At 38.7% G+C, this 11454-nt stretch overlaps 1 protein-coding gene across 1 annotated transcript; it reads right to left on the reverse strand.

The window, feature by feature from the left end:
* Window positions 1–903: 903 nt before the first annotated feature.
* DDX18 (DEAD-box helicase 18) lies at window positions 904–11214 on the reverse strand. The gene is made up of 14 exons (XM_053948043.1): window positions 11054–11214; window positions 10750–10938; window positions 9635–9769; window positions 8971–9106; window positions 8563–8663; window positions 8266–8465; window positions 8066–8180; window positions 7101–7240; window positions 6741–6902; window positions 5704–5856; window positions 4945–5058; window positions 4462–4518; window positions 3304–3481; window positions 904–2666 (listed from the first exon to the last, which is right to left on the reverse strand). Exons 1-14 carry the CDS (start codon window positions 11169–11171, stop codon window positions 2524–2526), a joined length of 1941 nt encoding a protein of 646 aa, XP_053804018.1. The 5' UTR covers window positions 11172–11214; the 3' UTR covers window positions 904–2523.
* Between the last annotated feature and the right edge of the window lie 240 nt (window positions 11215–11454).

Here is an 11454-nt window from a genome sequence, read left to right on the forward strand (position 1 = left end):
TGCTGCCCAAAACATAGATATTTCATCAGAAACTTTGTTATTTACGATTTCATAAACAAAGCAAAAGGTAATTGCATCTGCACAAGACAGGAAGATTTTGATTCCCACTTAGTCCCAGCTAATGAATTTCTCTTCTGCTTAATCAGGAAATTAGAGCTGACTTTGTAGCTACTACAGGCAGGGTGGAGCCATTACACATCTTTGTTTAAGTAACAGCATTAACTTTTCTTCAGTGTAAGCTACTATGACTTTAGAGCAATACCATCCAGTCCTTCTGTCTCCTACAGAAGTTTGTTTTAAAGATTTCTTTGTATTAGAAAATTAGATAAATACAACCCAAGTATCACAGGGAGGAGTTGTGCAGACTCTTTGTCAGTTTTCTATGTATCAGACTTTAGAAGTGGCAGAATTTTCATGCACTTTTAAGCCCAACGAGGTCTGGTCATGAGCACATGGTCAGACAGATAGATGGTCACACTGACTCCATATCCCAAATTTTTCCTGTTCCAAACCAATACTCCACACTACTGCAGCCACTACTTGCACCCACATAACCAGACTGATCTTCACAGTGCTTTACTGCAGCTTTGCTTACATCTCTTTCCCAGTAATTAATTTTGCAGTTCATCTAATGAGTCCCTCAGTGTTTCTTTTGCTTTAATGAAAGATAATTCCCATACAGTAACTCCACAGCTGGCAGGTATAAACATAAGCCTTAAACTGTATGACGATGTACATCTCAGAGAGAGCTCTTAAGATGTGCTATGAATAAAATTAAAATTAAATGAATGACATGGAAATTAGTTTGATATCTATTATTTATAAATTTTTAAGAAAACCCAGAATCAAAGATTAGAACTCAATGAGACAGGCATCATATTTAGCACTACTTACACTTCAGAGAAGATTTTGCTATTTCATTGCAAGCTTAGAAGCACAAAACATTCAAATTCTAGTAACAAAATTATTTTGACATGAAAAATCTTAAAAGCCCATTAGGGTCTAAAGTCAGCCATTTCATAAGAGGCAAAACCAGACAGTGCTCCAATCTGAATGGTGGAAGCACTAGAAACAGAATGGTCCTATTATTTCTCCCCATCTGCTTTCCTCAAGGATGAAAAGGAAGTCCACTGATTTTTAAAAAAGTATTTCAATGTATCAGTTTCATATCTGACAAGCTACCTCAGAAGACCTAAGAAATAACAGTCCAATTTATCTTGGAATAGCTACTTATGCTTTTGTATTTGTAACTGCTCCTGGGTTACATTTTAAATGTAAAATAAAAGCTGTTTTACGGTGATCACAGATGGCCCACATTTCTGGATTTTGTGACATTTTAGTCTTTCCTTGACACAGGAACACTTTTTGAACACTTCTCACCACCACTGTAGTCTCTAAAGAGCGGTTACCTAGTGCTACAATGGCAGAGAGATGGAAATAATGTGTAATACAATTACTCTTTTACCCAACTTATGTACTCTTCTTGTACTGAAGCCTCCACATTTTTTCCTGTCTGCAATGTGTATTCCATCCTTTTCCATTTCAGTTTTTATATTCCTCCTTCCCTTCTAGTATATTTATAAGCCATTTCAATTTTTCACTTATTGAGTCTCTCCACCTCCCCAATCCTGTGGCAGTATCTGACTTTGCTCATTGCTGATCTGATATAACAAGACTTGAAAGCAATTCACTTTTGTAATTTACAACTGCAGAACTTCTCACTGCATCAAGGTTATGAAGCATCTTTAAAAAATACCTGGGTTGAGTGCTTTCATTTATGTAATCTGCTTTCCTTAATTCTTTGCAGAGTACACTAAATGTCCCCAGATTAATAAATTCAGATTTAAACTGGACATGAAGGAAAACGAAATATTTCAGTATAGTGTTACCATTGTATCACATTTAACCAGTATTAATCATGTACCAGAACGATGTAAGATATTTGTTTTATTTTGGACACTGTACTTGTTATACAGATACCATGTCTGAAATTATTCACAAGCTCATACAGCCTTAATTATTCATCCATGGTTCAGTTCTAAAGGAATCTCCCATTATTCTTCAGCATATTTGATGGCCAAAGCAGAGTTCTGTAGCATTAAAACCCTTTGCAATAATTCCTGTGAGCAAAACCTTTTTATCTCACGATGTCCTTTTGTTGTCCACTCTAACAATTTTCAGAGGTATGCACACAAAGAAGGGTAAATGTAAAGCAAATTCTTCTATAAAACCTAAAGGTATTCTCCCTTTCCTTAATAAAAATCTCTGTAGTATTGACTTCAGGTAATTTAAATTATCTTCTTCCTTACAACCAGTATGGCAAAATTCCCTGGCCATATTCTCCTTTAGCCTCAGTTCTGAAGAGTCTTCCTGAGGTGAAAAACAAAAGATGTTCCCAGAAGAGAAAAAATCCTTAAAGAGACCTAAAAATGGGAAAGGAGCTGTTTAAATTGGAAGTAACTGCCAGATGGTTTTGATCAAGGCAAGCTACTTCACGGCCCCAAGGCATTTTAATGACCAGAATTAACGAGAAAACTGCCGATTGTCAGATTTCTTGCTGATGTGTTTGAAGATTTTTGCTTTGTGGACATTCTTTGATTTCTGGTAGCCAAATCCCCCACCTCCACCTCTTTTCTGTAGTCTTCTACCATGGTTGCTGTTCACATCTGAAATTTCATTGGTTAAGGAACTTAAAAAGGAGTAAATTGAAATATTGTATTTTGGGTTTATTAAGGGTTATTGATGTGAGAAAAAATAGAGAAAAAGCTGAGCTGCCTAATTACAGAGGAACCCAGAATTTGTGCTTGTGGTTCTAAATATTCCTCCAGCTGTCCAATTAACTATCCAATGCACTACTGCTTCAAATTCCATCCACTGTCAGGTTTGACAGCAATTTAGATACAGTCTCCTAGTTCCTGCTCTTGCCTCTTTATGTCACTATTCTATGACTATGAAACTTAAGCAAGTATATTTCAATGAAAATAATCTTCTGTGGAGGAGAACAATACTTTGGAACATGGATGCATTCCAGAATCTGCCCAACAGCAACTGAAGCCTGTACACCATGGACATGTGCTAAAAGAGATGTTTTTAGCCATTTCTGCAGTTATATTATTTGCAATATTTACATTTTCTTTGATGAAATACTGTTGGAGCATGGTTCCTTTTTCATGATTATTAGCAGAAGAACTGCAACCCCAAAAACAAAACAACAGAACTTGAGGTACCATAGGAATTCAGCAAGTTGCACTGAACATTTATAATGCAGAAATTCAGCTTTGAAACACTGCAGTAAAAGGATACTGAGGTCAACAAATGGAGGCACTTTAAAACCAAACGAAAGGCAGACTTTTGGAAGATCCAAATTATTGACATCATAGATCTGCTTCAGAGAATGGGAGTCGTAAGCTCTGATATAAGCTTTGTAAGCCTCCTGGGCTGACTTGTGAAGGAAGTAGTTCTTCTCTATCAGTTTTTCCAGCTGGTGAGGGGAAATAAAACCATAAGAGACATAAACAATTATAGCTGTTAAAAGTCTATACATTATATTCAGACATTTTTTACTGTATGAGTGGCAATGACATTCACTCCTCACTACAGCAAAACTGCCCTGTGACATCAAAGTGTACATTCAGGTGTAAAAATGCTTTTATAAACAAGTAGAAGGACAAAAAAATCCTGAAGCTGATTTACAATACAAACAAAGCCTCAGCAATATGAAAATTTACAGAAATACTACACTGGGTTGTCCCAAACAAGTTAATCAAGGACAATACGCCTGCAGCCACACCATGAAACCCTGTGTATGAGAACAGCCAGCTTGACACCTGAACTGTGTGACTCCATGCAATTCCGTGCACAGCCTGATCTATTATGGTGCCAGTGTATTGTGACATCAGCAGTATTAATTCTAAATCAAAAATGGAGATACACCAGACTAAGACATTTCATTTGATGTGGGCCAAGTTCCCCATACTCATTAGATCCCAGTGTTTCATTTGATGTTACGTTAATTCAGCATTCTAAAAATAAGCTACATTAGGCACCACTTCTTCCTGATTATGCTTAATTAGGAACCTCTCTGTAAGGACTGTCTTCACTGCTTCCTATACTTGCTATTTTAAATTCAAGTTACTGCAAAGAAGCTTTACAGAACTCTTATCAAAATAATGATTCACAGAAGTAATCAACAATAGAAATTCGTATCTTCAGAATTAGCTATGCTATTCCACTCAACTCTCTGTTCCTTGGCTATTTTTGTAGTACAGGAGCACAAAAGAAGTTTAGCTGATGTTGGGCTTTATTAACACCAGCTAATTAAAAATACACATGGGCTTATATAGTAATATTCCTGAAGAAGCAAACATATTTTTGAGTTGCAGTCATCATAGACTGCAACATTCTCCATGCAAATTATAACAAAGATATTCAAAGTAGTTGAAGTGTAAAAACATGTCATACCTGAGACTGGATGTCTGAGATTTTTGACCAAGAAAATTCAAATTCACTAAGCGGTACCTTACAAACAAAAGAAGAAATTAAGTATCAACATGATTTACACTGTGTAAATATAGTGAACGTGTTTAAGACCAAGGACAAATAGAAAACAATCTGCTAGATAACAGATTTTTTTAACACCACAGCTGTATCTGTAAAGTGCCTTTACATCAATACGACAGTATTATCACTTCCTTTAAGCCAGAGTAATAGAGACACTCAGTATGACACCATTTTTTACCACTTTTGTTTTAGAAGTTAAATCACTTTAGTTGAAAGTCACAAAACAAGTCCATAAGGACAGCAACCAAGCAGCTCCATGCAGTTCTGTTAAAATGATTACCTTTAAAAGAAGACTGTGATTCTTTTCCAATTAAATAAAATGAAACTGATCTTTGAAAAACCAAACCAACAGGTTTTGCCTTTAAAAACTCTACAGAAGTTTACCCTGGCTTGTTTAAGATAACGAAGGAAGCCCAGTTCTTCTGGTCGTAAGATGAGCAGAGCATGTCCTCTTCCATTTATTCCTCTGGCAGTCCTACCAACACGATGGATATATTCCTTTTGGAAAGAATAAGACAACAAGGTCAGGCAGACTTAATCATCAACAAAAAATACACCAAAGTTAACCTCAATATAATCTAAGGCATCATTCACTATTTGGTAAAACTTCTTCTTGGCACTGACACATGGATAAGGGAAAATAAATGCTGAAGGTACAAAGCAACATCAGGCTGAGACAGAGACCCTAACTAAAACATTTTATCTTTCACTGAAGAAAAAAATCTCAGTCTGCAGAAACTCAAAATTAAACCTTGATTTTATAGATTTTTGAATTTTCCTTGTCTACAGTAGACTTTCATTCAAGTAAGAATATTATCTTTAAATAAAAAAAAAAAAGCTCAGGGATGCATATGTAAACTCACCCTCCTCTTGACAAGCATTTGGCTGTTTAGCTGATTAGATTTTAATTTCACAGCACAAACAATATTTTAAAATGCAATTCTTAAGAAGGCAACCAAGGACTTGGCTAGGAGCAGCATTTCCTAGGAGCTGGTGAAGGGCAGTGAAAGAAACCAGCAGTGGGACATGACCATGGCTGTATCCTGCCCTCTGTCAAGAAGCAGTTTCAGCTCTTCTCTGCAACTAAGTTTGTAGTCAGGATTTGCTTTCTTGCTGTGACACTTGTCTATTTCCTTAGCTTACCTTTGGATCATCTGGAGGGTCATACTGGACAATCCAGTCCACCTCAGGAATGTCCAATCCTCTGGCAGCCACATCAGTGCACAGCAGTATTCCAGACTCTGCATTACAGAACTGGAAAAACGTTGTAGTACGTTTGGTCTGTTTCTGCTTACCCTGAAAGGAAACAAACACATTGGGGATATATCAACTAAAAAAATAGTTTGAGACATCTTTCCAAAGATGGTTTTGTACAGACCAAGCAGGACCATTTTGAAGTGAAGAAACAAAGAAAAAATAAACCACACAGGGTTACAAGAAGTGGCATCCCTCAGAGGTTACAATGTATCTCTCAAAACATTAAAAATTACATAAACATTCTTCTCATGAGCACAACATGCATGTTTCAAGTTCAAAAAAAGGACATTTGCATATATTAGACACATAACAGGTTATAAAAGCAAACAACCAAACAAAACCGATACTTGTCACAGTTCTATCAAAGAATAGCAAGACATTTCTCCCCCAAACAAAATAAAAAAGGACATTTATGATTAGTTGCAACTGTTTCATAGACTTTCAGTCAATTCTTTGTTCTAAACTGTACATTTTGTGGTTTTGACAAAAAATTTACAATAGTCATCCAAATGGTAAGAATTGGCATAGTAAATCCAAACATCACACCGGCCTTAGGAAAAGCATCAAACACTTCAGGCATCAGACTCTGGATTTCTCTGACAAAAAATTTGCTCCACATATTGAATTTTAGTGCTTGTGAAAGGTAACTTCTTGGAAGAAAACAGAAATGTTGCTACACAGAGAGCATAAATTAGTATCAGTGTTCAGTGCTGGTTCAAAAAGCAGCAAGTCTGATTACTGAAGTGTTATATAATCTTTGCATTATCTCCTTCCTCTACAGACTAATCAAGACCATCATCTGTTTTGTGAGCAGGCTGTTTATTAGAAACTGGACTGAAACAAACCAGACAAAGGTAAAGCCAGTAACAGCTTACAGGTGTTACCAGAATAGTTCAAAATGAATCAATGAATAAGATACTTACATGAATGGCCAAAACAGGCAGATCAATGTAGTTGAGTAATTCATAGTGGTACTTCACTGACATACATGAAGAAAAAAATACCATCAATTTCTTCTTCCGGTTCTTCTTGAGGAATGTGAAGAGCAAAAGGAATCTTTTTTCAGATGGACAGACCACATAACCCTGCAAAAAATTTAAACATTGTTAAATAAAAGTAGTAAGGAGCAAACTTGTGTTTTAGGAACACAATTACATCAGGGAAGGGCTACTTTGTGAAAAAATCCTAACCAAACAGTTATACATCTGAAGCATCCCAAGTAAAAAAACCACAGGGCTTGGTGTGTTCAGAGATCTCAACCCTCCCACTAATGTTTCTCTTACCTGTTCCAGACCATCTACTGTTGCTGTCTCCTTGTTGTCATCAACCCCAACATACAGTGGCTCTTTCTTCAGAGAGATCTTTGCCAGATCTTCCACCTTTCTGGTTTGTGTGGCGGAGAAAAGCATCGTCTGTCTGCGCTCTGCAAAATATTTGAAAGACAGACTCGCTTTTTAAAGAAGAATTCAAATAGTGATTCTGTAAAATCTTAACTGCAAACTTCCCTGGGTAAATCTTCCAATTAAATTCTAATTCAAACATACTGCTACTGACAAACAAAGACGTGTAGTTATATTATGGGGTATACACCATGTTTATTTCAGCTGTCCCCACCCCCAAAATCCTAATCACTATCAAAACACAATGTTCTTTCTCTGTAAAAATGTTAATCATTTGCAATCCAATTCAGACACAAAACAGAACTGAGATCAATCTTCTAATTCTAAATCAATTTCCATGAATTCTACAATATTTTTGTTTAAAAAACCAATTCAAATTGTGTTTAATACATCAATTACAAGGAATAGTTACATGAAAAATTAGGAAAAGAAAAATTTAAGGTAAATACTTAAACTTCTCCAAGATACTGGTCTTGGAGCTATCAAAAAAGATTGAACTACAAGTCAGAAGCCCTTTTTCCTTGAATTTAAACCTTATTTGGAAATAATGAATTGCAGGAAATAAACACACAGAGGAATGAGAAAATGGAAACATTAAACTAAAAGGATTTTATATGAACAGAATTATATCTCTGAAGAGCATTTGAAAACTCTGTTCTTTAGATAAATGATGTTGAATAAGTAATATATATTAGCTAGCCGAAAAAAGGACAGAATAAGAAAACCACTATGAAGTTCATTTACAGAACTATAAAAATTAATAACTTCTCCTATAATAATAAGAGTCAGAAAGAAGACATAATGTTAGTCAAGTGGTTTCCAGGAAAGAGAGATATTTTTTTTCTTACTTGGTAAAAGTTTTATGATCTGTTTCATTTCTTCTTCAAATCCAACCTCCAAGATTCGATCTGCCTCATCAATTACTAAACACTGCAAGTTCTTGTACATGAAACCTGGAGTGTTCTAGAAGATTAACAAACTCACAGTCAGACACAGAAAGGAGTTTTATTGTTTTAACAAACAGATTAAACATCAATATTGTATCTACCTGCATATGATCCAGCAGTCTTCCTGGTGTCGCTACAATGATATTGATTCCATTTCCAAGCTTCTGTGCTTCTGCTGATCTGTTACTGCCCCCCATTATCAGACCATAGGTATGAACGTGATGATTCATAAGTTCTTTAAGAACTCCGTAGGTTTGCATAGCCAGCTCTCGAGTAGGAGAAAGAATAATAACACCCGTTCCTAAAAAATACACCAATCAGAGAGTCAGTTAAACCTCCTCCAACCCCCTAAAGGGCTGCTCTGCAGTAAGATTCAGCTGTGAAATGAAGAGCCTTACCATTCCTAGGCATGAATTTCAGCTTGTAGATGAGCTCGACTGCAGGAATGAGGAATGCAAGTGTTTTTCCACTGCCTGTTTTTGCAGCTGCTAAAATATCCCTGCAAGCAGCAATAGAAAAAGAAGTATTTAGTTGACCATACCAAGAGAAGAGCAATCTCACTCTGATCCATGCTGACAATGTAGAAAACTAAAATGGCTTAAAGAAGACCAGTGGAGTTGGTATGAGGAGCTTGCTGGCAGAGGCAGGTCACAGCAATTAGTGAGTGGAAGGCCCCTTGATGATCGTGGAGGTCTTTTCCAACCTTAATACCATGATTTGATTTTATGATTCATGTATGTAGTTTGCCAGCAAAATTTATAAAACATCTGGGGTCATTAGAGTGACTAAAATGCCCTATTTCTTACCTGCCTTCCAGAAGAGGCTTAATACTTTTATGCTGAATTTCAGTCATGTGTGTAAACCCCATGTCATTTATGCCTTTCAATGTATTCTCACTGACACAACCAGCCAGGGAAGCAAAGGAATTGTCTTCAAAAGCACCTGAAATGAGGGGCAAAATAAAAAATATTTAAACTTATTTCTTCTATCTTCTCTGCCATCTGAGATTAACCAGTTCAAAATTACCTATATGGAAAAAAAAAAAAATCAAAGAACTTCTTATTGCATTCTACCACAAAATCCAAAGACACGGGCAAAATACTCTGTATTAATGAGTTCATAAGAAAACTACACAGAGTTAATAAAAATGAAGAATGCACTGCTTCTTCTGTCAGATTTACTAGTTCTACACCTCCAGCTTGCTCTTCAAGGACTTCTTCCTTTACAGATAAGCATATGTGTACATAGGTTTAAAAAACACTTTCACGAGTAATTGTAGGACCAACAGATGTGTATATAATGTAAATTTCCAAGAACAGCAGATGGGTGAGTGCTGTACAGCTGCCAGAGTCACATCACATATTCAAACACCTGACTCACAAAGCTCACTTGAAAACTGCAACTTGCTCTGGAAGGAAAGTGTTAGACCTTGAGATTTTGCCCGTGCATGAAGAAGAGAACACAAGATACCTGTTACACCTAGTGGCAAACTGGGCACTTCATCTTCTTCCTCTTCCACTTCTTTCTCTCCAGAGTCCTGCTTATCTCCATCTTCTGCCTCTGCAGATTCATCTTCTTCAGTTTTTACTTTTTTGGTTTCTGTATCTGGAGTGTTATTTTTACAGAAGACAAGTCAGTTAGAAATACAAAGGTCATGGTTATCATGAAAAGCTGTTCCACAGACTGAATTTCCTTTAGTCTGTAAACCATGTACAAAGATTACGATTTTCCATGGGCTGGAGGAGAGACAAGGTTTTATGGAATTTTCTGAGGCACAGAGTAAAAAGTCCCCAAGTTCCTTCCACACAGCCCATTTTGCATATTGAAAAAATTAGCTTGATGTATATCATATGACATCTTGTGTGGAAGCAAGATAAATTGTCCTTAAATTGGTTAAAAAATTCTTTCCCATCTGCAATGCAGACACCAAATTTCCCACACCATTTGTGCTCAGGATATGTGAGAAGTTGCATTTTAGGAACCTGAATCTTCAGATATGAAAGCACATCTTCACTGGCATAACATGATGCATGTCCCAAAAATCAAATAATTTCAAAATTTTGAAAGCTTCTATTCCTCATGTATGTCTAGATATGTATCTATAAATCCATACATGTAAAAACATATGCAAACCTAGCAATATTTGTGTGGTGCTTTTTGGGTTTTTTTGGTAGTTTTCAAGTATACTTCAGTTTCATAATACATAAATGTTGCCAAAGCCTGCACATACTTCTACAAAGCTGTATTAGCTGCACGGCCAAGTACAGAGGGCACCCGTCTACCAGAGCCCTGAAACACACGGCATGTATTTGAATAATAAACAAGCAAAACATCCAGTCAACGTTACAAAGCACAACCCTATGAAACAAATAAACTGGCTACTAGTATGAATTAAGAATTCAAATATCGCAGCTGGAATGAAACGGGTAAATCTTTAGACCTCAGGGACTTTAAAACGCACACCTGTCCGGCACATGGCATTTCAAACTTTCCCCGACGCTGCGGGAACCCTAAGGAGGCGCTTGTGGGGTCTCCCAGACTAACTCAGCCCTGGGAAACACGCTGTCTTTGCTAAGAACACGCACCATCTTCTCCATTGGCCACCGCTTTTCTCTTTTTCTTCTTCTTTTTCTTCTTTTCGCCGCTGCCGGGTCCGGCTGCGTCCGCAGGCTCCGCGCCCTCCTCGGCCGCTGTACCCACCTCTGGCACCGCCGCATCTTCCACCTCCTCCTCCTCCGGGGGTTCCTGAGAAGCCGCCTCGTTCGGTGAGGGCACTGCACGGCGGAGACAGAGCCAGAAGGAGGAGAGAGAGGGGAGAGAACACGAAGTTAGTCACGGCTCCGCCGGCGCTCAGCCGGGGAGAGGCTCCGCGGCGCCGCCTGCCCGTACCTGCCCCCTGGGCCGCCCGCAGCTTCAGGTTGCGCTGTCGCAGCTTCAGGTTGCGCTTGTGGATCTTCCTGCGGAGCAGCCGCATGGGCAGGTTGCTGGCAGCAGCCGGCACCGACATCGCGGCAGCGGGAACGCCGCGCTCCCGGCACACACACGTGGGAAGGCCGCGGCCGGAGCCGCCGGAACCGCCGCCCGCGGGGCCTCACGGGCACCGGGCAGCGCCCTCTGGGGGCCCGGCGGAGGCAGCGCCGCGCGGGGCCCGGCCTCGTTCCCTGCCCTGCGCCCAGCCGCGATTCCCGCCCCAATCCCGACCTCGATTCCTGCCCCACTCCCGGCCCCGATCCCCGCCCCGCTCCTGGCAACGCTCCCGGTCCCGATCACCTTTCCGCTCCCGGTCGCGC

The sequence above is a fragment of the Vidua chalybeata genome, chromosome 7 (assembly GCF_026979565.1).
Source record: "Vidua chalybeata isolate OUT-0048 chromosome 7, bVidCha1 merged haplotype, whole genome shotgun sequence".
Lineage (NCBI taxonomy): Eukaryota > Metazoa > Chordata > Aves > Passeriformes > Viduidae > Vidua > Vidua chalybeata.

Coding starts and splice junctions, on each gene's coding strand:
- DDX18 (XM_053948043.1), bottom strand. CDS start 11,171: ATGTCGGTGCCGGCTGCTGCCAGCAACCTGCCCATGCGGCTGCTCCGC. Junction 3,482..4,461: donor TCTCAGACATCCAGTCTCAG/GTATGACATGTT, acceptor TCCCCTCACCAG/CTGGAAAAACTGATAGAGAA. Junction 2,667..3,303: donor GCCTCCATTTGTTGACCTCA/GTATCCTTTTAC, acceptor ATGAAATTTCAG/ATGTGAACAGCAACCATGGT.